Source organism: Triturus cristatus, chromosome 7, assembly GCF_964204655.1.
Source record: "Triturus cristatus chromosome 7, aTriCri1.1, whole genome shotgun sequence".
Taxonomy (NCBI): domain Eukaryota; kingdom Metazoa; phylum Chordata; class Amphibia; order Caudata; family Salamandridae; genus Triturus; species Triturus cristatus.
In genome coordinates this window covers 645,543,521-645,571,063 of record NC_140590.1, presented here as the reverse complement: position 1 = coordinate 645,571,063, position 27,543 = coordinate 645,543,521, and the positions used below count along the sequence as shown (strand labels likewise).

Below are 27,543 nucleotides of genomic sequence, written 5' to 3'. Positions count from 1 at the left end.
AATCCTTGTTAGGGTGAGGCACAAGCCAACCCTAAATTAACCTGCTGTAAACCTTTTGGCCACTTGGACAGGGCATGTAGGCTTAACCTCGACTTAGAGGCTATATGTAAAGTATTCATGCAACAGTTAAAGCAGTAATAAAGTGAAAAACACAGCACAGAAAAGGATCCCACACTAAGTTAGAGAAATAGTTAATTTTTATAAATAAAACAAGGCCAAAATGACAAACATCTAAACAGTAGAACAGGAAATACACAATTTTAAAGATTTCAGTGAAAATAGCGCCAAAAAGCATGAAACGCCAACTGTGGATATCTGGTTGCGCCGGGCTGGAACAATCAGCAGTTCAAGCTCACCGCAATGGAGCTTGAACTGAGCTTTGCTAAACAAAGTGCCTTAAATCCTGGTTTGCAGATCATTGAAAATGTCCACTTTGAACATGTGTGGTGCAGCGGAAGCGATGCGTTGGTTCCAAGATGCGATGAGGCTGTGATGCGTGGTCCTGTATGTTTGTCAAGAGTCCCGTCAACGAGGGCTTGCGGTGCAAAGTTGGCGTCAGGGATATGTCGGTTCTGAGGACTTCCGAGAACTATTAGTTCGTCTAAAATTAGAGATTCTACCAGCAGACTAAATTCACCCTGTGATGCTAGATCTCGGAGTGTTGCTATGTTATTAGCCACACTCTCACCTGCTAACTGTTCCATTGAGAATTATTTAAACCTCCAATACCCAAGACTGTTTTGTGTTGAAAATTGCTTTTCAGTCCTTGTAACTGCTCCTTTATGTCCGTCTAATACCCTGACAATATCTTCAGAAGAAAACTGTTTGACCTTCCATACCCCGGCAGGCTTCCAGGGTGAATGTTTTTGTGCTGGCTCACAACATTGTCCATCGACTGCGCCCAAATACACATCAAACTCAATGGTACCACTCCTTCCAATAACAGGTAAGTCAATAAAAACACATATTGTAAGCAGAGGAAATGCTGTTCTTACTAGTAGTCAGTTGTTACTTGTTCTTCCGAAAACATCTTCACTTGATTAAAATGGTTTGTAAGATAACCACCTAGTCCATTCAACAAGAGAGCGGCTACACAGTTACTCACAATGGTTAATATGAAACTAATTTAGAAAAATCTCCTATATAGCACACCTTTGAACCTTGGCACTCCATGTCAATATTTCCGCTAAGAGAGAGTGCTCATCTCACTCACTTTCAGTTGCACTCAGGTGCTATTGAAAACAAGATTCCAGAAAGAGGAACACAGCTACACACGTTTTGTCACATCTTGAATTGACTGTCCCAAACCCCACCTTTCGGGGGGGGGGGGGGGGGCATGCTCACGTAGCTTTCTGCGGACTGCCCGGGGTCCACGAAGGAGACCTACTAAAAGGGTGGCCTATTTAGTGCCACAAGAGGCACAGGAGGCAGCCTCCCAGTGTTTAGGACCCTCAGGGGTCCAGGTGTGGCGCGTCACTTCCGGGGAGAGGGGGGGGCGGGGGATGAGGTACATATACCTCTCCCCGCCCTCTGGGCGCCCTCTTTGCGCACTACCCCGACGCTGTTTAGGATCCACTTGGGTATCCTCCAGGAGCGGCGAGCCCCCGGGAGCTTTATCGCGGTGAGTGCAAACTCCCCCCTCCCCCCAGTAGGCACTCGGCGGTGCCGAGTGCCCGGCAGCAGCCTTAGGCATGGGTTTGCTGCAGGGGTGGGTTAGCACAGCTCCCGGGGACACGGGCCTGTAACTTCCCGGCCTGGCATATTCCCGCCATGCTTGGTCCCGATCTTGGTTGCCCAGCAGGGCTCCATGTTAGGCCCAGGGTGTGGGAAGGAGGGAGGCAGTGTGAGCTCCTTTCTTTGTGCCCGGTCATCCCCCGCGGGGTCCGAGGCTTCCTATTTGTGCCGGGCGAGGCAATCTGTAGCGGCAGTTACTCCCGGCCCACGCGGGTCAGCGCATGCCATAACGGGCAGCGAGCCCGAGTACTGCAGAGGGGGGAGTGCAGTTCCATGCGGGGCTCTCCGGGACCACCTCGAGGGCATTACAATGCACTGGCATGTCCTGCTGCTACCAGCACGGGGTCACTGCAGGGGCGTCCGCTAGTGGCAGTTGGGATGTTTGTACAAGGGGGGAGCAGCAGTATGCCCGTGCTCCCTCCTCTGCCACCGGCTGGGGTTTCGATCCAACGGGGGAGGGCGGCGAGCATGGGGCTCCCCCTCCCCCGTGCATCATTCTCCGGCACCCGCCATCACGGTTTCTGGCCCTGGGTTGAGACGAAGGGCTCCGGAGGTATGCCTGGCAGTGGGGCTGGCGTGGGGCAGTGGGGAGAGCAGCAGTATGCCTGTGCCCCCTGTACTTTCTTGGGCCGATGTATCTGGGCAAACGTGGGGGAGGGAGGCGAGCGCCTGGGACCCCCTCCCCTGTGCATCACTTACCGGCGCCCGCCATTATGGTTTTCGGCCCTGGTTTAGCCGCCGAGGCCCCAGAGGTTTGCCCGGCGGTGGGCAAGTTGTCTGGGGAAGGAGCAGCAGGACAAGCTGGGGGAGGGCGGTGAGCGCGTGGCTCCCCTCCCCCGTGCATTGCTGTATCGCATCGCAGTTTATGGCCCCAGGCAAGCGGTGAGCGCGTAGCTCCCCCTCACTCATGCAGCGCGCACCGGGCAATTCAAGGGGTCAAGTGTTCTGGTCAAGTAGTACCTGGTCATGTACTACATGGGGCAACTCACGCTGCGTGCCCTGACTTGGTCGGTAATGCAAGCATGGCGTGTGGTGCTACCTCCCCCAGGGGCTCTTCGCAGCATGTTGCAGGGCGATAGGTCTCCTTCCCTCGGTATGCCAGTTTTCAGGGGTTGCTGGCTTTGGCGGTATGGTTGCGATGCCTTGTTCCCGGACACAGGGGGTGCCCTTCTTTTCCTGTTTCAGGGGCAAAGGGGCTTGGTGGTGTACATGGGTTACAGGACTAGCTATCAGGGCCTAAGAGCGTAGTATGACCAACCGCTTTGACCCAACCCGAGTTGGAAGCTGCACACAGTTATGTGCTCTTGTGTGTGTTTATTGCTGGAGGTGGAGCCATGTCTTTGCCACCTTTTTCGAAGGGAGTTGTAGGCGTTTGTGTTTTTACAATCCTTGGGTCCGTTTGCTGCGTAGAATACAGTGTGGTGGCTACAGAGGGATTTTGTCTTTGTAGAGGCCTTCAAAGATGCATATGTACAGAGTCATTCAAGTTTTTTGCATGGCAGCAAGTTGTCAGCAGGCGCCGGTTGGGGTACGTGCTAGGGCCCTAATTCCATTTTAGCACACTCAGAGAAGGGCAGAGAAGCTTAAACCGAAAGGCAAGAGACTGGTTCTAGGGCAGTGGCTTACTAGTTGGAGGTGTGGCCATCAGCGAGCGAGAGCAGCAGAGTAGGGCACTCGGGAACAGAGTTTGAGTCTCTCCACCGGCAAAACATTTCGGGGTTCCTGTGTGTCCGATGGTGACTTAATTCGCAGGAGTGCACTAGAGAGGAGGTCAGTGTCCTTGAAAAGGTTATCGGAATAAAAGCACCATGAGCCCTGAAGTTATAGGTGGCCCATGGGCGGAACTGTTTTGGAACATGGTAACAGGTTCGAGTCCCGGCGCCAACTCGCAACACTGTTCTCCTTTTATGTTGCGGCGGTCAAGCGTAGCAAACAGTGTACTTCATCGGGGATAAGGGAGAGTTGCCAGCCACAGGATTACAGCAAGGGAGTACGAAAACAGTGGTTATGCCGATTCATGTACGTAATCCCAGCAGAGTTATGCGGCTGCAGTATAGATTTGTAAATATCATCTGGGTCTTAAGTCAAATCAGAGCTGTTGACTGGTACTGGGAAACCTGGTTTGGGTCCCAGCGTCGGCTTGACACACTTTTGATTCTAGGCAATTCACTTAATCTCCCTGTGTCTAAAGAATAAATCAATCTGACCTTGTGTAATGTAACTGATGCACAATGACGCTCCAATACACTGGGCCGAGATCAAGCAACATGAAACTACAAAAAACAAACAAAAAAAAACCACATAAGCTATAATAAAGAAGCAGTTCAGGTATTAGCATAGCACAGACCGCATGGGCCCTGGTGCAAACAAGGAAGACGGCCCCTGTGACTGCGGTTAGGGTAGTAAACTACAGCATTCACCAGGGGGCAATGGACACCGCAGGGCTCTGGGCTCCGGTGCCACTGCACCTGCTGCACAAAAGGTAATGGGTAATGAAGCGGACTACTATAGAGATGTATGTATTGTAATTGCATTTATTTAGCGTTTACTACCTCCGGCGAGGCGTCGAAGCGCTTTTTCAGTGAGTAGCACGCTACTCCGGAACCCGAAAAGGATTAGTGGTGAATTAGTATAAGGAAATATGAAAATAATTTGAGTGGAGGATATGTTGGCCAGTTATTTGGATTAAGAAGGATAGTGGGGAGATAGAAGAGGGAAAAAGGTTTTGCATTTATATAGCGCTTTCTACCCCTGATGGGGTGCTGAATCGCTTTTTAGGTCTCGCCTGAGACAGCGCTTTAGCGCTGCTCTGGCGAGACTTATAGTAAGCGAGTTTTGGAAGTGCAAACAGTGGCTTTTCAGGCCTCCAAATACAGTGCATGTGCCCCAGGCGCGCGCACCATTTGGCAGCCTGAAAAGCACTGCCTGATCACTTGCTTTGATGTCCTCAGTGAGCCGTGCGGACACTGAGGACATCAAAGTGCACACCATTTGCCACCCCCTTGTTTTTTCCTTTGATCCCTATCTTTCCCTTCCTCAATCTCACCCTCTCCCTGCCTTTTACAACTGCGGCCCGCCCCCACTCCCTCCTCGTTTAATGTCGCTGTCATTGTCATCATATTTTGGAGTGAATTCACAGCACATTAGATAGAGGCGAGCAGTTCTGGGCTGCCGGTAAATTGCGTTTGGCTCTAACTAACCAAAACCTTTAAAGCAAACATGTTGTTCCTGACTAGATTTCACATGCTTTACTTAATCTTGCATTACCTATGTGTTTGTTTTTTCAAGGATTTTGTTACTTATTTTTCACGCACCTATCACTCTTGTCTCCCCTCCCTTATAACCTATTTCCAGGTTCTCCAGCGCCACAACGTCATATAAATGGCAATAGCGCTATGCAAATATAATCACTCCTCTGCAAATGAACAGACTAAAGTAAAAAAACATTAGATTTCAATGCTAAAAACTCTAACTTTCACAAATGCGAGACTGCTGCACGCTGCACGCCACACACTGCTGCACGCCTCACACTGCTGCACGCCGCACACTGCTGCACGCCGCACACTGCTGCATGCCGCTGCACGCCGCACACTGCTGCACGCCGCACACTGCTGCACGCCACACACTGCTGCACGCCACACACTGCTGCATGCCGCTGCACGCCGCACACTGCTGCACGCCGCACACTGCTGCACGCCACACACTGCTGCACACCACACACTGCTGCACGCCACACACTGCTGAACGGCGCACAATGCTACATGAAACACTGCTGCACGCCACACACTGCTGCACTCCACACACTGCTGCACGCCGCACACTGCTGCACGCCGCACACTACCGCACGCCGCACAATGCTGCGCACACTCCTGCATTACACACTGCTGCACGCCGCACACTGCTGCATGCCGCACACTGCTACACGAAACACTGCTGCATGCCACACACTGCTGCACGCCGCACACTGCTGCATGCCGCACACTGCTGCACGCCGCACACTGCTGCATGCCGCTGCACGCCACACACTGCTGCACGCCACACACTGCTGCACGCCACACACTGCTGCATGCCGCACACTGCTGCATGCCGCACACTGCTGCACGCCACACACTGCTACACGAAACACTGCTGCATGCCACACACTGCTGCACGCCGCACACTGCTGCACGCCACACACTGCTGCATGCCGCTGCACGCCACACACTGCTGCACACCGCACACTGCTGCACACCGCACACTGCTGCACACCGCACACTGCTGCACGCTGCACAATGCTGCACGCCGCACAATGCTGCACGCTGCACAATGCTGCACGCCGCACAATGCTGCACGCCGCACAATGCTGCACGCCACACAATGCCGCACACTGCTGCACGCCACACACTGCTGCACACTGCTGCATTACTCACTGCTGCATGCTGCACGACACTGCTGCAAACAGCACACTGCTGCATGCCGTACACTGCTGCATGCCGCACACCGCTGCAAGCCGCTGCACGCCACACGCTGCTGCACGCCACACGCTGCTGCACGCCACACGCTGCTGCACGCCACATGCTGCTGCACGCCGCACACTGCTGCACGCCGCACACTGCTGCACGCCGCACACTGCTGCACTCCACACACTGCTTTTATGCGAGTTTATGCTACTGACATTGTAAATGAGAATGCCTTTTATTTGTTTTAAAACCAAAGCATAAATAAAAGGCATTGTAATTTTACAATGCCAATAGCTCAAACTCTTATAAATGCGAGACCTATTGCATTGCAAATGCTTGTTTGGTTAGTAGCTCACTACGCCGGAACCCATAATTGATTAGTGGTGAATTAGAATAGTGAAATATGAAAGTAATTTGAGTGGTGGATATGTTAGTCGGGTACGGTTACAATAATTTTACATAGCAGCCAAGGTTGTAGATAGCCAGGTGTGACACCATCCTATTTCAGTGCAATAAGGTGTGATGTTTCAACAAATGTGGGGGACACTTCGCCATTACAATTAAGCACGTAGGATTGGTTAGCAGTCAGGGTGTCTTCTGCCTTTTTTGCTGTTGGTGCAGGTGGATTAGTCCGGTCGTATTTGCTCTCCCTTTTATGGTGCTGCAGGCCACTGCTGTGATTTGTGTGCAGCTTCAGTGTAGAAGAGGGTGAATGTCCAGGCACAAAGTTGCAGCACCCGGGTATGTATAAGGTGTGTAACCTACTTTTGCGCAGTGGGGTTGCTGGGTCCTTGGGCCACCTGGAGTGAGGCACGTTGCCCTGTCTCTGCCTTATCGATAAATGCTGCCACTTCGGACAGAGGATGAAAAAGAAATGGAAAAAAAAAAATGTTTAGGGCCGGGCACTTCGAGAATGGATTCATCTTTCTCACCTAGGTGTTGGGACAGGTGTATTAGGGGTTGGCCCTTTATTTTAATTGCACGTAACTCATTGTCAGGGGTATCTGGGGGCCATTAGTTCAAGAACTCATTGTCCCACGCTGGTACTTCCTCCTCAACCTGCCAGTGCAGATAATTCTGTCTCAGTAGCCTTGGGAGTTTGCCGCTAATGTTTTGGTACCAGCTATGGGCTTGGGAGCTAAGCTTGAGGCACAACATTCATTGTCAACTTGACCACGGACAGACTAGTAGAGGGCGCACAATCAAGGGAAGCCATGGAGGTCTCTCGCAGGAAGGTTAACAGCGCCATGAGGAAATTCACTGAGCTAAGGGGGTTTTGGCTTCATCCGCAATGGATTACTGCACACTAAGGCCACAGGGTGTTTTGATGAAGACTAGGTACACCTGCCCAGAGTGGGTAGGGACATGTTCTTACTTGATCTGGGGGAGGCCTTAGAGACAGCAGGGTGTAAGTAATGAAGGCTATCTTGGTGGGGGGCTCTGGGGTGACGGTGGCCACACCCAGAGCTGTGGCGGAGTTACAGAGCGATCCAGAGGCTGTAATGTACATATGGATACCCTCTGCAGGAGCACAACAAGGGTGCAAAGGCCAAATATCCACACGGAGGTCCTCGCGTTGGACCCTGGAGGAGCGACGGCGCCCCATTAGTCCTACGTGCGGTTGTGGACCTGAGCAACCGGGGGTTGCCTGGCAGGCTCCGCCCCCTTATGGGGCGTGAGCAAAGGGGTGGGCAGTTGGCCCACCGGTGGGAGCGGTCTCCCCTCCCCAAAAATATGGCAAACACCGTTGGGCAGGGCCGCGGTGTCATTTGGCTCATCAGGTGGCAGGCGGCGAGGGGCTGCCTGCCTTGGGATTGCCCGTAAAATAACCCACCAATGTTGGCATGTTTGTAATGCTAATAAACCTACAGCAATTTTCTCCACAAAGAAGGTGTATTGTCTGGTTATTGCTCTAGGAGAATGCTGTTTGGGGGAGGGTGAGTGTTTGCCGATATTGGCACTATGTTATAGACTTAAGCTGGTTGCATTTTCGAAGTTCATTTTCTAAGTTGTAAGTCTGTTTCTATGTGTTGTGTGGGCATTCCATGATCAGGCCGTTTCTCATTGGCTAGTGAGGGGAGAACAACACTTAGGCCATCTCCTTGAATGAAGCTGATTTCGTTCACATTTATTGAGCCTCCTTCACAAAATTCCCCTATTCTCCAAGAGGATATATGTAACATACTCTCCTCTGTGAATAGGAGAATGGGCAGGTGTCGCTCATACCCTCTTCAGAGAATAGGAGACTGGTCAGATGCGTCTCACTCCACACTATAACTTATGTGCATTCAGATGAAGTGTTAGGAGTCAGTCAACCCTGTCAGAGTAACTCACCTGTAAGGGGAGTTCACGCTGGCCCTTAGAGACATTGCAGTTTTTGATATAGTAATACTAATGGTGAATAACTTAATCACAAGTTTCAGAATTGTGGAAAGAAGGCTTTTATGTCTGGTTAGAGCCCTTAACGTATACTTTCTGATCCATCCCTAGACTAATATTAGCATTAGTGATTAGGGAAATGCCCGCTGCTGTGAGATAATTGCCCACAACATCAGTTAGCAGACACTTGCAGATCCCTCTTGTTATTAGAGTATTTTCTCGAGGTCTTGCTGGACCTATTCTGCAATCTCACTACCTCGCTGGTAAAAACTGGGCAGAACGAGTTCTACCCTGGAAAACTCAAGCTTGGCCACACCAGTGGTGCTTGCTACACAACACACAACTTTGCGGAGTGGAAACGAAAAATGGGTTGTCTACACAAAGCATTAAGTGATTATTGACAGCTGCCTTGGGCGGTGGCTATGGAAAGCCGGACCAGCTCACCCATGTCCTTGGGCTGCCCTATCGCCGCTGATAGGGGGTCGCCTGTGCTCGTGCCACGCTGCGTCAGACACGCTGCTGCTGCTTTCAGAGCCCAGCATCAAAGCGTGACTCACGCTGGAGCGGTGAGTCACAGCCTGGACTAGCGTGGAGGGGCACCGGCTCCTTACATGAGGCGCTCATGTCTTACCACGAATAACACCATCAAAGCGCGCATCATCAAAGGCAGCCTTCCTCACAGCTGAAACGCGGGGCTCTGGAGAGCATGTTCACTCGTTTCCCGGTGTGCCCAGCTCGTGAAAGAGGCGCAGCGCAAGGTGCTTACAATGTTATTTATTGCGTGTCTGAAGCCTCTTCGTGTCTTTTAATTGAATTATCGACGGATGCAAACACTTCCAATCTATAATAAATCCTCTTATTCAACTTCTTATTTGGGGCACTTAGCCATGCGCTGTGAAATAGATCATTAGAAGATAAGCGCTAATTGGCTGCTGGAGATATTCAAATGTTTAATGAGGAATGATATTGGAGCTGAGCGGGCATATAAAATGTGCATCGCTGGATGCAACACAGAAGCAAAAAGGGTGCGACTACCACAGAACATTTACAGTCCAGTGGTGAATACTGTAAGCCAGTCCGCGCTTTATGGTAACACGTAGGAAAATGTAGCTGCAAATTCTCGATAGAATAATTGAATTATTGCTAGAGAGCAAACCCTGCATGTTTAAATACATTTCTTCGTTACAGGAAGTAAACTTCAATTTATCACCGATAATTGTTCGAGTAAGTGACACTAAGTAAGGTTGATAAGGCGGAGGAGCGTAGCCCCACTGAGCAGGTCAAAAGGAACAAATACAATGATAATAGCTCATTGTTAATATCATGTTATTTTTCCGTCCTTGCTCAGCTGGGTGGGGCGGGGCTGGTCTACTCGCAGGGCAGGGAAGGAGTGTTTTTTGTTCACTCCAAGTGCGCATGAGACTTTGGCCGGCCGTCTCGGGGCAGCCAAACCGTCATGCGCACAATGCATGTTCCTCACCGCCGTTAAATGCCCGCTGCCACTGGTCACATCGAAGGTGAGGATGCTTTGTGTGACGTTACTAAAATAGGGTCACAGAATAAGTGACATTTGTGACTAACTTTGAGCACTATCAAGGTTGCAGCCACATAAAAGGAGGTAGAGTGCAACTATGACATCCCCCCCTACTGCGCATTGGCATACCTTGCCATTAAGCATTGGATCTCACAATCCCACATCAGAGCATATGCCTGCTGACCGCTTACGCCTTTTAAGAAGGGGCTTTTAACCCGTGCATCAGATAAAAGCCTACTGGCAGAGAGCTATGCCTTTCTTAAGACCACAGCAAATCAACCTATCTCATCCGTGCAGTGGCGATGGGAACTAGACTGCGAACAGCCCTTCACCCCCAAGGACTGGGCAAACGTACACCTGCCTCTTGTGTTGGAGGTAAAGAAGCACTTCTAAAAAATCACCCACTATTGGTAATAATCCCCTGACCGACTGGCCAAGTGGAAGCCGGATGAGGACGGTCAATGTTAGAAACACTGAGATCACCGAGGGACACTGACTCACATTTTACGTCACTGCTCAATACTCCAACCCTTCTGGGCTGTAGTACTCACCGCTATCAATGATATTTACAACACAGGTATACCTCGTTTACCCAGTTACATCCTGCTGGGACTTCCAAAAGCGCTAACTTACCAGCTCCACTCAGTGAGTGGCGGGCTATCACCCTGGCTCCTTGCGCCACCAAAAAAGTCATCTTGGCCAAATGGGGGACAGATACTATTCCAACGAAGTTAAAGTGATTGTATAAACTTTAGACTCTCTTGGGTATGGAGGAACTGACTGCAGTGCTTGAATGTAAACTCTTTCGATAAAACATGGGCATGCTACCTGTGAAACCCCTCCCAGAAATTTAGGGAGTTGACCTGCCCAGCATACTTGCACATACTCAGCCTTCCCCAAGCTGTGCACTCGCCACCCAAGGGTGACATTTCCACCCTCTGATTTAGCTCTGGTATTTGCTAGATAGACTACCTACACCTCTTTACTTGAGAACAGCCGAGTGTGTTCCTTTAAGGTTGTTTATACTGTTTTCTTGTTCCCTCCGTGTTCTTGTGACTTCCCTTCCCCTCCTGCCCATGCAAGCATGTTCAAGCCCCATTGGGCAGTTGATGGAAGTGTGGATTACTTTTACTATTTGAAAAATTCTAATAATAGAGATTCAAACCAAAGCAGGTGCAGTGCTCCACTAAACAACTAAGTTAAACCTACACTCCTATCCCGCATGGTAGTCATCGCAGATTTACCTCGTGAACTCCATTATCTTTGGAGTAAATACCTGTAAACAGCAAGGTTCTTAAGGAGTGTCAGTTTTTCATTTAATCAAGTAGCGGTGGGTATTGCTCCCCAAAAAAAAGGAGATGCCGCACATAAGCAACCATGTGGCAGGAAGAACCCAATGTGTGTCTTTAATGCTACTCCTTCTGAAATTCTGTGTCTGGTCATCTAATTTGGAGAATATTCTTTTCTACAAATGACTAAGTCTCATCACCGCCAAAGTACAAATTTGTCCATAGGGCTACCTCATCCGTAGCACACGACCACCGCAACATAATTACTATCCCCTGATAGGCAATCACTTGGTGGACTACTAGTGCGGTGAGCAAATGGGTGAATTGTGGGTCATCTTGCCTTAACCAACATGCCTGAAAATGTCTAGGGATTGAAACAGTTTGTTCTGTCATAAATATTGGCCTAATCATGTCATGATTGTTTTTAATCATGTGCATAGTATCTATGCTAATAAAGGATGGAGGTAGCCCTATGGACTCATTTTTTGTTTGGTGGCCATGAGACCCCTTCCCGATCTCCATGAGATATGCGGATTCTACCAAAATTGGGTAAGGGCACGCCACGGTAACTTTTAACTGGGATGATGAGGGGCAAATATATAGGTGGAGCGTAATAGGGTGTATTAATACAGATATAGACTCACTGGCATGATCATAGAGTGGAGATGGAATATTGGAGAGTGTGTATAGTATTTTTTAACTTTCGGATGAGGTATTCACAGAGCATGAGTGAAAGTTGAATGCGAGCACAATGCGCATACAGCATAATGGCAGTTTGAGGTTAAGTAAATCCTAGACCAGCTCATTTAAAAAGTCACAGATCACAGCGTAATGAGAACGAAAGCACACCTAACACTATGGGAGTGCAGATGATGATAATTGCGATAAAATGAATCACAAAAATTGATTGTTTTTTGTTTCCTTTCACAATCTTTCTTACAGGTGGAAATGTTTGCGTTATTTCCAGATGGAGAAAGAAGTATAACCTCCAAATTATTTTCACGAGGGAACAGCTTTCTGTTCCGTCAACAATAAATACATAGGGAAAGTCCTTAACCAACACCAGGGAGGGAACTCTGTTTTGCCCTGAAGAAAGCCTAGGACCTATCACGCCTCTGACAAGGGCTGAAACATGTTAGCGAGTCCTTAGGGTCATAGGACCATAACCTCCGAAAAGACCCTTGTTTTATTTGTATTTTAATATCCACTACGTCCCCGCAAATAAAGGGATACCTGGGGAACTCAGTAGGATTTTTATCTTTAGACCCCCTGGCCTACATCTTTTACGTGCTCCCTGAAATGCAGTCGAGCCCACCCTGACCTTTAGGAGTCGGGCTGAACCCGATGATGAAGCATGACACCAATAGGGTGTGTGAGGGTTAAATAGCAAAAAGGAATTGCTTCCTGTCCCGCATTTTGCGGAGTACGCCACGTAGGAGTCGTTTTGAGCTTTATGGGTCTGGATACTTCACTGTTGTCACAGTTTAACTGGGAGAGTGTATCCACTTCCTCTAAATAACCCTCTCACCCCTTGGTGCCAGCGGAGCATGCTCCACCGCCACTTGTGGTTAGCAGCAGCCATGAGACCTAGTCATTTGAAGACTAGCATATACTCCAAAGTAGAGGACTCAACACACAATTTCGGCAGGGATAGTTGTAGAGACCCATTAGGTTCTTCCTGCCACATGGCTATGGAATGTGGCAAGCATTCCTACATACATAGCAGTATGCCGAGGATGAGGCGTCACACCTCTTGGAACTCCTAACCAATAGTCACATATGGTTGCTTACTTGAGGCATCGCCCACATTTTTGGATTATTAGCCACTGGTACTCGGTTTAATGCAAAACTGACACCCCCTAGGAACCTTGAGGTTTACAGTTTTTACCCACAAGGTAGATCTATGATGAATCACATGGGGTTTAGGAGTCTCGAGTTAAATTTGTTGTTTGGCTGTGAATGAAGGACATCCCTAATTTCCAATAATTCCCTCTAAACTCCATATTCCGAGAACAGAGCCTTACCAGCCAAGGATGATGATTCACCAAAATATCAGGGATAGCAAAGGCAACCATTTAACACTAGAGGGGTCACCTCTCGTTTGACCTCAATAGCCTATACCCTGCTGAAACGGAAGGGCAAGGATGAGAAAGTAAACAGGGAATTATAGCTTTGCTTCACTGTCTGTTCCATTTGCTTTCTTCATCAACTGTAGCAAGGGCAGCGACTATTACTAATCTATAGGTGACTTCCATGTAACATGCTAGGCATGATCCACGCCTGTATAGAGTTATGGCCGAACTGCATTGGAGTTGTCGACACATGTACTTTGCAAAATTCACAAATACTATCTTGGTCTATAGCACTAAACATCAACACAGATTGTTTATTATGACTAATAACAAGAGATTATTAGTACCGTCTAGAAACTTCAAATTACTGTTTATGCCTCAAGGGCAGGATCCATTCAGGTTGCTGTTCCTCAGGAGACCCTAACTATAAGGGCACCCTAAGCAGTTTCAAGGCAATATTTCGTCACGCCAGTAACTTCTCTTTGGGGAACTGCATGAAATGTAGAGTTCAGTAGGGCTACACTTCGAAGTCTGTATCAGCTCAGCAGAAGGACGATACTACATTGCAAATCAACGTACATTGAAGCGCACTGCCATTTTGGAGAGCTCGGACATTAAAAAACAGCCTTCACACATGTGCCTTCCCTCCTCGGCGTAGTTGGGTTTTACCACAAATTCTACAAACATCTATTTATGCTCAATTGCCATGCTCAGCCTAGCAAATACAGAGTTACACTTCTCTGGCCTTCTCTTGGATCACACAAGTGTCAAACCAAATAATGTCCTACAGCTTCTCACAGCATTCTTTCTCAGGTTAGGGGCTGTCTCGTACTCTGCTCAGTAGACTGGGCGGGCACCCTGGAAGATACTCATGCATCTGGAATTAACGTCTATCCCAACAGTAGGTGTTGGAGCAGTTAATTCTTCTAATATAATTAGATCGTTTGCTCTAGTTTATTAAGAATTCACACATTACCCTCTTTAAAGGATTTCTTCACAAATGTTGTTCACAAATTCAGGAAATCCCATTGGGGAGACTGAAGCCTTGTGTAGGAAGGTGGAATCTGACTATATGGTTGCCCCCACTTTTTTCCTGGTGTTTGAATGGTTTGTGACTAGTCTGGCTGGGATCCTGCTATCCAGGACCCCAGCCTATCTGCTTACTCCCTTAAATGATGGGTGTGCATATTAGATGCACTAGGGATTGGATACTGTGGTACCTTATGAGCCCCTAGTATATGGTACCTTAGGTACCTAGGGCATTGGTACTTCACAGGCCTACCAGGGGCTGCAGCGTGTATTATGCCACCCCTGGGAAGCATTCACAATCTGACACCACAGGCCTGCTACTGCAGCCTGTGTGAGGTAGTGTTAGCACTCCTCACTGAGGTATAGGTTCCTATATCTCACCATACACACACATATAAACCTATCAGGCTACCCTCTTGCAGGCCCTAACAATCCTGAGGGCAGGGTGCTTGGTTTACTATGTGAGGGGGTGCTCCTGCATGAGCAGGACCCCTCTGCAGCTGGCAGAGTCTATTCTCTGATGCTGTTTGTGGATGCGGTTAAACCATATACTCTTAAGTGCATTATAACCTCGCGGTAAATGCTAACTTTGGAATGACTGCATCAAAACATGTTGTGTTTGGTGTCAAACAACTTGGAATCATACCCCCACACCAGTAACTGGTGTGGGAGTATGATCCCACCCTTCTAGAGGGGACGACATGTACCCACTGTACTAAACGATAGAAATCTTCTAGAGCCCTGGCATCACAAAATGGATGCCACCAGCACAGACACTGGGCTGCCCTCCTGCTGCTGACCGAAACTCGCAGTGGAGGAAGCCCAACAAAGGGTATCCTGTCACAGGGAGGTGTCACCACCTCCCAGACAGGATTTAGTGTATTGGAGCTGGGTGGGTGCACTCTTAGAGTGCTTTGAAGTCCTGCACTGGGGGAGCAGTAGGCTCCTCTGTGCATATGCCAGCTCAAATCGGTTCAGGGGCTACCTGCCCCTGCTCTGGCACGAAACTGGACAAAGGGAAGTGGGTGTAACCACCCACTACCCTGACCCTCTAGAGGAGTGGTCATAGAGCTAGTCCCTCCCCTATCTTCACTATAAGATACCAAGCATTTCCAATGCAATTCAGATTAACCCTGGACGACGCTCTATCAAGAAGAATCCTGGCCCTTCGACGTTCCACTATCTCTGGAAGACTGAAGAATCTCCCTTGGAGTCAAGGAGTGACTCCCCTGCTTGGCAGGCACCAGTAACTTTGATCAATGGTTGCAAACTTCACCGCTCCCGCCGGAGTCCGAAGTCCCTGCGTCCCCTGAAGTGGATTTCCTGACCTCTCGACGGCCATTTTGAGTCCCCAGCGAAGCTGTGGCATCTGGACCCCACGAGTGACGAGGAACAGCAATACCAGGGAACCGTGCACTGATTTCGAGTGCAAACCCTAAACAACGTTCTACAAACTTGTGCTTTGGACCATCTGTAGTCCAAGTCCCTAGCAGGTGTGGTACCGCAAATCAGCGGCCTACCCCGTCCCGAGTGACCGTGGGCTTCTGTGGAACTTTTCCTGCAAAGGCATCTTCGCGGTTGCTTGCCAGTTGGCTAGTGACTCACCCGAAGACTTTCTCATTGACTTCAAGGGCTCTCCTGGTTGCTCCGGGCCTGCCCTCACTTACCTTTGCTGGGTAAGTCCATCAGACCTTGCTGGTCTGCATCACCGTCAATCTTCACTCCACACGAGACTTGCAGTTGCCAAGGGTTGTTGGCTCCAATCTGGTTGCCGACACCGTCATCAGCTGCAGATGTCGTGTGACCCTCCAAATCCAGCTGCTGATCATCGTCGATCTCTCCTGGACCTCGTGAGCGAAGAGACAAATCACCATCGACGACCTGAAACGACGCGACATCAGTGGTCATCCATCCTGCTGGCCACCGGTCACTGGCAAGTGACTTTGAATACTGTCCCCTCAATTTTCAGGTCCTCTTCAACTCCACTCCATCTTTGGTTTCCAGCGGACACCTCTCCAGTCGTCACAAGCAGCAAGTCTTCAGTGATCTCCATTGAAAACAGCATCGCGACCCGACACCAAAAGACACCTATGCACCCGGCTTCCGTGGGTGAGGTAACTCGTGCACTCCGGTGCCCAAGTGGGTGTTGGCCCTCGAAATACTTACCCTGTAAGTGGCTTGCTTGTTGACCTCTTCGAAGTGCCCTAAAACTTTAAATTACAAACCGCGACTTGTGCCATTGAAACCAATAGGAAACCCGCGGCTGTGTTTAGACACTGCACTCGTCTCCCATGGGCTGATTACTTACCTGCTAACACTGCAGAAGGGAAGCCCCAGCGATTCCCAAGGCCCCAGGCCTTTTCATTTTGCAAGTCGAGTTTGTTAAACCATTTTCTTAGTATATGGTCTGGTACGCCCCTAGGGCTACAGCTATATTTGTGCTTAATTTATTGAGAAGTGTTGACATTTGAATGTGTATCTGGGTTCTAATGTCATAAAGAGATTAGTATAGTGTATCTAAGAATAAATACATATATATTTGATATATATACCTGTGTGGTGTCCTTTTCATTTGGTAATTCAAGAGATTATAAGGTAAAACAAGCTGCTTTACATTCCTCAGAGACTTAGCCTGAAGGCTGCTCTCCACAGCTACCACTAGGATTGCTTTCTTTAAAAGGTTGTCTTAAACCTATCTACCATAAGAGTCGAATTGGACCGGTGCAAGGTGACCACTATAACTAGTGACCAGCATATGCCAGGCCAACTTCTCACATTGGTGGGCAGCGTGTGGGAATCCAGCTTGCCATTGTTTTACCAGAAAATCTCTATTTGAATTACTAACTGAAAACCACTAAAGGTACTCAAGGTACATATAAAGTCAAGCTAGTATCAATAAGTTCTACTGAACTTAGAGCTGTTTGTGAAGGGATAAGCACACCCTTGCTACAGCTCAAGCTAGGTCCAGTAGGACTCAACTAGTGTAGGTAGTACAACACTGCACAACACTAGTATGCCTCACCAAGGTGGAGGCAGTGGGTACACCCCATCTCAGTACAAAGACATAGCCTACACTGACCTGAAGGCCTTATGCTTTGAAAGACAACTGAGGGTGGGCAGGAGTCCCTCCTCACAACAGCTGATAGATCTGTTAGTAGCAGATGACCTGAAACAAGCTCTAGGAGCTAGTGGGTCTGCATCAGGGAGTGGGTCAACCATAGTCTCTGGGTCTGATGATGAAAATCAAGATGACCTGGAGTCTGTGATTGAAGGGCCAGACCCAGAAAGGTCTGAACAGAACAGAGGAATTCTCCTTAAGAGAGCTGACAAAGTGGGAGATAGGACCAGGTCCCCTTCAAGGGAATCTGACCATTCATACCACTCTGGAAGAGACTTTGTTCAACAGAGGAACTCCACCTATCCCAGGGAAACCTCCTCTGACAGAAGGTTCAAGATGCTCCAGTATGAGGAAGCTAGGCTTGCCCTCAGAACCAAGCAATTGGCCTTAGATAGGGAAGCCTTCGAGCAACAAAGAGCTTCTAAGAAGGAGGGGTTAGATACCCCTGGTGGCAGCAACAGTGTCCCTAGAGGCAGTGATTACATTCCAGACCATAGGAACCTGTCCAAGGTTGTTCCTCCCTACCAGAGTGGGGATAATATCCACAAATGGATAACTGCTATGGAGAGGGCCTGTAGAGCTCAACAGGTCCCCCAGACACAGTGGGCAGCAATCTTGTGGCTCTTCTTTTCAGATAAAGGTAGAGACAAGCTCCTCACTGTTAGAGAGGAGGATGCTAATGACTATGAATCCTGGAAGAGTGCATTAATAGATGGGTTTGGCTTAACCACTGAACAATACAGGTTTAAGTTCAGAGACACCCAGAAAGCACACTCAGGATTGGGTGGACTTTGTAGATTGTGCTACCAAGGCTCTGGAGGGTTGGATAGTTGGTAGTAGAGTCACTGACTTTAAAGGATTGTATAATTTGATTATGAGAGAGCTGATCCTTAATAATTGTCAAAACCAACTCTTACAACAGTACCTGGTGGACTCTGATCTGACCTCTCCCCAAGAATTGGGAAAGAAGGCAGAAAAATGGCTCAGAACCAGGGTTAGGCCCAAGAACCAAGGTGGTGACCAGAAGAAAGATTCCACTAAGCCCAAAGAGAAAGGTGAGGATAATAAAACAGAAAAGTCCTCTGAAGGGCCCCAAAAACCCAGTTCTGGGGTGGGTCCCAAAATACTTCCTCTTCCAATAAAAAACCATATTGCCATGTGTGCAAGCAACCTGGCCACTGGAAAACTGACTCCAGCTGTCCAAAGAATGGCAATAAAGAAAATGTTCCTCCCACTGCAGATCCAACACCTCCTGTTACTACCAGTAGTAATCCCCCAGGTGGTGGGAGTGCACCCAAACACTTAGTTGGGTTTTCTTGGGGAACTCGGGTGGACTCTGGCCTAACCAGGTCCCCTACACAAGCAACTCTAGTCTGTGATGGTGGCATGGGGTTTGCCAACTTTACCATGAGTCCCAATATCTTGGGCAGGTACAGACAAGAGCCCATGATCAATGGTCAGAAGGCTGTTGCCTACAGGGACACAGGGGCTAGTGTCACCATGGTGACAAAGAGACTAGTGCCCCTAGAACAGCTTTTACCTGAGTTTAGCTACCAGGTGACCAATATTGATGGAATTAGGACAGACCATCCCATGGCAGTGGTAAATCTCAGCTGGGGAGGGGTCACTGGCTCAAAGAGAGTGGCAGTGTCCCCAACCTTGCCTGTGGATTGTCTACTGGGGAATGATCTGGAAATCTCAGCCTGGGCTGAGGTAGACCTCAATGCCCATTTAAGAATGTTAGGCATCCTTGAGAGAGTGGATGAGACCCTCAGGGCCTCACCTCCACCCCAGGAGAAATTAAGGGGAGTGAAGCCTGAAATAATGGATCACTCCACACAAACAGAGAGCATAGGGGGAGAGGAACAGTCCTCACCCCACCAGACTAAAGGTAAGGGTCAGCTTTCTAAGGGAACTGCCCCTGCCCCTTGTGAAGTAACTGCCCCAGAAGTGGTCAGGCCTGTCCTGGCCACAACTCTGATGGCAGGGGATCCTTCCAAGGTGGCACCTAGTCTGGAGCAGGTATCCTGCCCCTCTCTACCCTGCCTCAGTCAGCCCAGGGCTGCAGAGGTCAGGGAGGTCAGTGGATCCTTAGTGGGCCCCTGTCCAGAGGAACCCCCTCATCAGCAGATTAGGGACACCCAGAAGAGTAGTTCTAGCCAGGTGAATATTCATCTACAAACTGAGGGATCCCCCTTACCCCTAGGTAAAGGTACCCCCAGATGGACTTTCTTGGGCACAGGGAAACCTGGGGCATAGTTCCCCAAACATTCCAATGCCCTCTACTATTCCAACCAGAGGGACCCAACCCCCAGCTGAAGGCAGCCAGAGGTTGGCCCTTAGGGCCAGATATGACACAGTCATGGACAGAAAGGCTTCCATGGGGACCAGTGTGCTGAGGAAGTTGAGACCACCCCAAATAGGGCCTCACTTCCAGACTCAGACACCCCACCAGCTTACTTCTGTACCAGAAAACAATACAGGTAATTTCACTAGACTTTGGAGAAACTCCAAAACCCCTTGGGGTAGGATTTCCCAAGTGGACCATGAGACAGGGAGCAACCATGCTAGTGCAGGTTCTTCCTTATATGGCCACTCAGGAAACAAAGGCTTAACTGGGCAAGGTTAACCTTATCTCCTTTTGTTTGGGGGGGGGGTTATGTAGGAAGATGGAATCGGACTATATGGTTGTCCCCACTTTTTTCCTGTTGTTTGAATGGTTTGTGACTAGTCTGGCTGGGATCCTGCTATCCAGGACCCCAGCCTATCTGCTTACTCCCTTAAATGATGGGTGTGCATATTAGATGCACTAGTGATTGGATACCGTGGTACCTTATGAGCCCCTAGTATATGGTACCTTAGGTACCTAGGGCATTGGTACTTCACAGGCCTACCAGGGGCTGCAGCATGTATAATGCCACCCCTGGGAAGCATTCACAATCTGACACCACAGGCCTGCTACTGCAGCCTGTGTGAGGTAGTGTTAGCACTCCTCACTGAGGTATAGGTTCCTATATTTCACCATACACACACATATAAACCTATCAGTCACCCCTCTTGCAGGCCTTAACAATCCTGAGGGCAGGGTGCTTGGTTTACTATGTGAGGGGGTGCTCCTGCATGAGCAGGACCCCTCTGCAGCTGGCAGAGTCTATTCTCTGCTGCTGTTTGTGGATGCGGTTAAACCATATACTCTTAAGTGCATTATAACCTCGCGGTAAATGCTAACTTTGGAATGACTGCATCAAAACATGTCATGTTTGGTGTCAAACAACTTGGAATCATACCCCCAAGTATGATCCCACCCTTCTAGAGGGGACGACATGTACCCACTGTACTAAACAATAGAAGTCTTCTAGAGCCCTGGCATCACAAAATGGAGGCCACCAGCACAGACACTGGGCTGCCCTCCTGCTGCTGACCGAAACTCGCAGTGGAGGAAGCCCAACAAAGGGTATCCTGTCACAGGGAGGTGTCACCACCTCCCAGACAGGATTTAGTGTATTGGAGCTGGGTGGGTGCACTCTTAGAGCGCTATGAAGTCCTGCACTGGGGGAGCAGTAGGCTCCTCTGTGCTTATGCCAGCTCAAACCGGTTCAGGGGCTACCTGCCCCTGCTCTGGCGTGAAACTGGACAAAGGGAAGTGGGTGTAACCACCCACTACCCTGACCCTCCTAGAGGAGTGGTCATAGAGCTAGTCCCTCCCCTATCTTCACTATAAGATACCAAGCATTGCCAATGCAATTCAGATTAACCCTGGATGACGCTCTACAAAGAAGAATCCTGGCCCTTCGACATTCCACTATCTCTGGAAGACTGAAGAATCTCCCTTAGAGTCAAGGAGTGACTCCCCTGCTTGGCAGGCACCAGTAACTTTGATCAACGGTTGCAAACGTCACCGCTCCCGCCGGAGTCCGAAGTCCCTGCATCCCCTGAAGCGGATTTCCTGACCTCTCGACGGCCATTTTGAGTCCCCAGCGAAGCTGTGGCATCTGGACCCCACGAGTGACGAGGAACAGCAATACCAGGGAACCATGGACTGATTTCGAGTGCAAACCCTAAAGAACGTTCTACGAATTTGTGCTTTGGACCATCTGTAGTCCAAGCCCCTAGCAGGTCTGGTACCGAAAATCAGCAGCCTACCCCGTCCCGAGTGACCGTGGGCTCCTGTGGAACTTTTCCTGCAAAGGCGTCTTCGCGGTTGCTTGCCCGTTGGCTAGTGACTCACCCGAAGACTTTCTCATCAACTTCAAGGGCTCTCCTGGTTGCTCCGGGCCTGCCCTCACTTACCCTCGCTGGGTAAGTCCATCAGACCTTGCTGGTCTGCATCACCGTCAATCTTCACTCCACACGAGACTTGCAGTTGCCAAGGGTTGTTGGCTCCAATCCGGTTGCCGATACCATCATCAGCTGCAGATGTCGTGGGACCCTCCGAATCCAGCTGCTGGTCATCGTCGATCTCTCCTGGACCTCGTGAGCGAAGAGACAAATCACCATCGACGACCTGAAACAACGCGACATCAGTGGTCATCCATCCTGCTGGCCACCGGTCACTGGCAAGTGACTTTGAACACTGTCCCCTCAATTTTCAGGTCCTCTTCAACTCCAATCCATCTTCGGATTCCAGCGGACACCTCTCCAGTTGTCACAAGCAGCAAGTCTTCAGTGATCTCCATTGAAAACAGCATCGCGACCCGACACCAAAAGACAACTATGCACCCGGCTTCCGTAGGTGAGGTAACTCGTGCACTCCAGTGCCCAAGTGGGTGTTGGCCCTCGAAATACTTACCCTGTAAGTGGCTTGCTTGTTGACCTCTTTGAAGTGCCCTAAAACTTTAAATTACAAACCGCGACTTGTGCCATTGAAACCAATAGGAAACCCGCGGCTGTGTTTAGACACTGCACGCGTCTCCCGTGGGCTGATTACTTACCTGCTAACACTGCAGAAGTGAAGCCCCAGCGATTCCCAAGGCCTTTTCATTTTGCAAGTCGAGTTTGTTAAACCATTTTCTTAGTATATGTTCTGGTACGCCCCTAGGGCTACAGCCATATTTGTGCTTAATTTATTGTGAAGTGTTGACATTTGAATGTGTATCTGGGTTCTAATGTCATAAAGAGATTAGTAGAGTGTATCTAAGAATAAATACATATATATTTGATATATATACCTGTGTGGTGTCCTTTTCATTTGGTAATTCAAGAGATTATAAGGTAAAACAAGCTGCTTTACTTTCCTCAGAGACTTAGCCTGAAGGCTGCTCTCCACAGCTACCACTAGGATTGCTTTCTTTAAAAGGTTGTCTTAAACCTATCTACCATAAGAGTGGAATTGGACTGGTGCAAGGTGGCCACTATAACTAGTGACCAGCATATGCCAGGCCAACTTCTCACACCTTGTAATCTGTACTGCGAAACTTTGAACCAACCTTCCTCTTAAACTAAAAGGAAATGACAGGTCTTCCCCAATTTAGGAAAGCAAGAGAGACATGCCTATTCTGCCAAAAGATGTTTTCAATCTCTGACTGCTCCACTAGTAAAACCCGTTTCTTTTCTCACATCCTTGGGTAGTGGCAGCGCCGATACTCATCCTGACAATCGGGCGCTTTAGAAATTTAAATTTCATTTAATTTCAAACAGCATACAGGGTTATGCAAAAGTGATGCTTAGAGCCAGTGCTTAAATTGTGAAAGAATAAGCACCAGGACCAAAGTTTTTTCCAGCGCTAGCGAATTTCGGCGCACCGAATGCCAAGACTCTCTAGTCTTGATTTCATAGCATGTCGCTTTCATCCACCACCATGCATCCCCTTCATCTCACTCTTGAATGTTCTTTTTCATCCCTGCCTTCTAGGTTTCTCGCTGTTTTTAGTTCTTTCCCTTCTTCCTAAATTACCCATTTCTGCTTCTTGTTCTGGATCAATGTCTGATAATGATGCATGTTGAAATATAAGTCCCAGTCCCCACAAATGAGTGCCAGTGGGCCTCACCTACAACCACCGGCTCAAATTAAGCAGCGCTTACAGCTCTGTCACGCCTATTTCAGACAACCTGACATGACCTTTCACCAGAAATGGACATCACTCTCAAGACAAATTTAACTATCCCACATGTGTGCTAGACGATTAGATCTGAGATGTGGTAACCAGTAATGCTAGCCCCCCTTCGGCAAAGCAACATAGGAAAAATAAGACTTGGGAAGCGAGTTACTTATGTGCACAGACCAAACCGGACTTCTTTATACAATCTGTATCTTGGTGTAACAGAAGGCTGGGGAAACTCGTTTCACTTGTACAGTGTTTGGAAAACAAAAACAGAAGTGCAGGTAGTCAGTATCCCAGAGCGCCTGACTGCTACCGAGAGGTGCGGGTGCTCTGCCATAGGACGCATTGCACAAGCATCACTGGAGGTGCCAGTACTTTTCTTTCAAATTACAAATATGCAGGTACTCTGTACCCGAGTACCTACGGATTTTAAATATCTGGACGCGCAAAATGTGATGTCTTATCTTCAAGGTATGTGTATCACACTTCCTTGAAAAAAGAGTAACTTCCTATCCTGTTGAAGATTAGGGGTGGGCGGAATTTGCGTAATCGCGTTACGCAAATCTCCGCGAAACGGTAAAAAATCTCCGCGAACACGCATAAATTCCGCGAACACGCGGAATTGCTTGTTCGCGATACTTTTTTCCTGTTCGCGATCGCTGTTTGCGTGCTCGGGGTGAAATATCTCGCGAACACGCATATTGAGAACGCGAACAAGCAAAAAATTTCGCGAAGTCGCGGAACACAGCTTTTTGGGCAATTTCGCGTTCTCCGCGGAACGCGAAATTACCCAAATTCCGCAAATTCCGCGAACGGAACGGAATTTACCGCCCAGGCCTATTGAAGATGCAGCATCCTTGCTAAAGCGGGGGGGGGGGGGGGGGGGGCATGCTCCTGAAAGAGGCAAGGCCCGTCTCCAGCAGTGGGACTGTTTAGACTTGGATGAGGATGAGGGCCATACTGCAGTGAGGGTTCCCCGCAATCATTTTCTTAGAGTTTCGCTGGTATAAAAAACGGGCGAATGCCGTCACATTTGCAGAGCAGCCTTATGGCTAGAGCGGTCGACCTCGAAGCTAGGAACCGGGTTCGAGTCTCGGCAACGACGCTCAACATCCTGTGATTCTGGGCAAATCACTTCATCTTCTCATGCCTAACAAAAAATTCATGTGTCATTGTGTAACAAAACTGATGTCCATGTAAAGCACTCCAATAACGTCTTCGGGTCTAGTTCGCCCTATAAAAAACTCAAAATATGACCTGTAGTGGCAGCTCCTACACTAAGGCGGAGGAGCGTTGCCCCACTGCTTGAAAGCAGTGCAATGCAAACAATAAAATGATGATAACATCCGTTATTATCATTTTATTTTTTGTATTCTGATTGGGCCATGTTAGGGCGGGGACGGGCTGCGGTCCTGTGAAGTTGGGGAGGAGGAGTGACTGGTGCTGCGCCGTAAGTGCACATGACTGTTTGGCTGGCTGTCGGACTGGCCAAACAGATATGCACACTTTGCATGTTCTACACCCAGGCTGCATTACAGCCTGGGAGGAGAACATGTCCAGGCTCCCATTCCCTGGCTGAGCGCCGAATCACTGCGCTCAGACCAATCACTACGCTGCTATCAGCAGCGTCGTGATTGGTCAGGGGATTCTGGAAGCCTGGGTGCTTCCTGTTCCTGCGAGTAGAGGCGATGGCTGCGGCAACGGTGAACAGCAGGTATGTTTTCTTTTTTTCTATTTCCTAAATCCCCTGCCACTGTCCCCTACCAACTGCCACTGCAGAGGACACATATTTCAAGACGTAATCATGTATGCTAATGAAGCCATTAGCACATATGAGAGCGCATTGAAATATGAGAGTTTACAAAAATAAATCTTTTTCGTATAGTGCACATCCACCGCTAATGCATTTCAAGGCGCCCTACCATTTTCAAACTATACCAACCGCTACTGATGACCTGGACTTAAATTCATATTCATAAATAACTAAAAGGAGTTACTTAATGTGAAGAAGGGGTTCAAGGAGTAAATATGCTCTGGTGTGTGTTCTGTATTTCATGTCAGTCGTGAGCAGGGTTGGATTACTATATGAAATATAGTTTCAATAGTGTAGATCAGGAGTCTCCAACTTTACCTGTAATAAGAGTTACTTATGTTCAATAAAAATCATCCTGAGCTACTAATACTAGCGTTGTGATATCGACCACATTTGACAAGATTACATTAGTGACCACCCCATGCAAGATTATGAGCAGTGACCACCTCAGGCTTCAGGCAGAGCAGCCGGCAGTAATGTAAGAAAGTGATATCAACTTGGGAGGCCTCTACATGGTCAACACATAGCTATAGCTGCCATTTCCCAGACACCAAGGAGTAAAAATGAGTAATGTCTGCCAACGCCCCTCACTCAAATATCAGCTGTGAAAATATTTCGTAAATCCAACCATGTTTCTAATGTAATCGGCTTATTAGTTCTGAAAATGCACACATTTTCCTCTCAAACACGCAATTTTAAATTTTGGTGAACATGTATTAATTCAGCCAAGCAATAACCTCTATAGCAGTAGTCTGGGCTGCACACAGGAGGACTACTCACTGGTAGCTGGGGAGCTATGAATAGCTCTTGAGCTGCTCATTGGAGAAGCCTGGTGTAGAGCCTAGTATGCTGCATTACTAAGGTTGGTGTGCTAAAGTGACGCATATCTTGCAACCCCAATGGTGTGGTCAGGGTGTGAGTTTTCATGTTATGTCCATAACATTCTAAGCCGCTCCTTTATTTATCCACAGCCTGTGACATGAATGTCCACAAAGTATGCGTTATAAATGTGCCAAGCATGTGTGGAATGGATCACACGGAAAAAAGAGGACGAATGTTTCTCAAGGCAGAGGTTGTAGATGATGTACTGAAGGTCACAGGTAAGATGAGTTTTTTTCTACTACGTCACAGTCTTCAGTCACTTAAGTCACTTTCTCATAAACGGGGTCAGAGCAACAACAAGATGGTTGGGCTCAGTACTGGTGGGCCCCACCTGCAACCACCGGCTCAAATAAAGCATTGATAGGCATACATCATGGTCTCGACAATGTACACTATAGACGAAATGTTCAGTTTTAATATCACTTTTATTTGACAGATTTTTACAAAAAAGTCATATATCACGTATGTAATTATAGGAGATGTTCATTCAGTGCTGAAGAAAACTGAACATCATTTTAGTGTGAGAAATCAATCTGTTAATATGATTTTGTAAATTGTTTCCATAAGCCCCCTCTCCTTTTTTGGAAAAACGGGCAGCACCTCTGATTATTTTGTAATAATGCTCAGAGTGCACTTATAGCCAATGGACTAGCTGTTTTGGTGGTAAAGTAACGTACAGGGTTTATGCCTCGCTCTCCTCAGTGGCTCTGGGACAGTAATGTTCCTTGTTGTTTAATTTGGCCCCTGCTTTGTGTGTTTGATAGGTGCTGCCTTTGACTAAAGCCCACTCCTGCTGTTGATGTTCATAGTTCTCTAGACCTTGTCCAATTAACTAAAATGTCAGGGGTAGTGGTAGTGACATCACACTCCCTTTGACCTTCACAGACATTCCAAGGTTAACACTCGGTCCCCTCAGGCTCTCATCATCAGCCTCGGTTCAACTGAGGTGCTAGGTGGGTTAAGGGCTTTTGGAACCCTGTTTGCCTATTGTTCCTACCACAGCTTTGATGGCCTGTGAGACGAGTGATCGCAAGTGCCGTGCTGGAGTAGATAAGGTCGAGCCAGGATTAGCTGTTGCTACCCAGCACAACCTCTATTGCAAGCCTATGTTTAAATTCAGAGCTCTCTGGAGGTTGTAAAAATGTTAACTTTCTGAGTTCCTGTGGGATTTAACTCCAGAATACTGTGAGCCAGTCTTTTCTCCTTGTATCTCA

The 27,543-nt window shown here is 48.4% G+C and overlaps 1 protein-coding gene across 3 annotated transcripts in view; it reads left to right on the top strand.

The window, feature by feature from the left end:
- PRKCA (protein kinase C alpha) overlaps positions 1-27,543 on the top strand; it is a 1,238,880-nt gene that overhangs the window by 665,718 nt on the left and 545,619 nt on the right. For all 3 annotated transcript variants that reach the window (XR_014966571.1, XM_085617273.1, XM_085617272.1), the window contains exon 5: positions 26,419-26,547. Coding sequence is in view for 2 of the 3 variants with exons in the window: in XM_085617273.1 (XP_085473399.1) it covers positions 26,419-26,547 (129 nt within the window). In the remaining variant the exon portion in view is untranslated. The remainder of the gene's footprint in view (positions 1-26,418; positions 26,548-27,543) is intronic.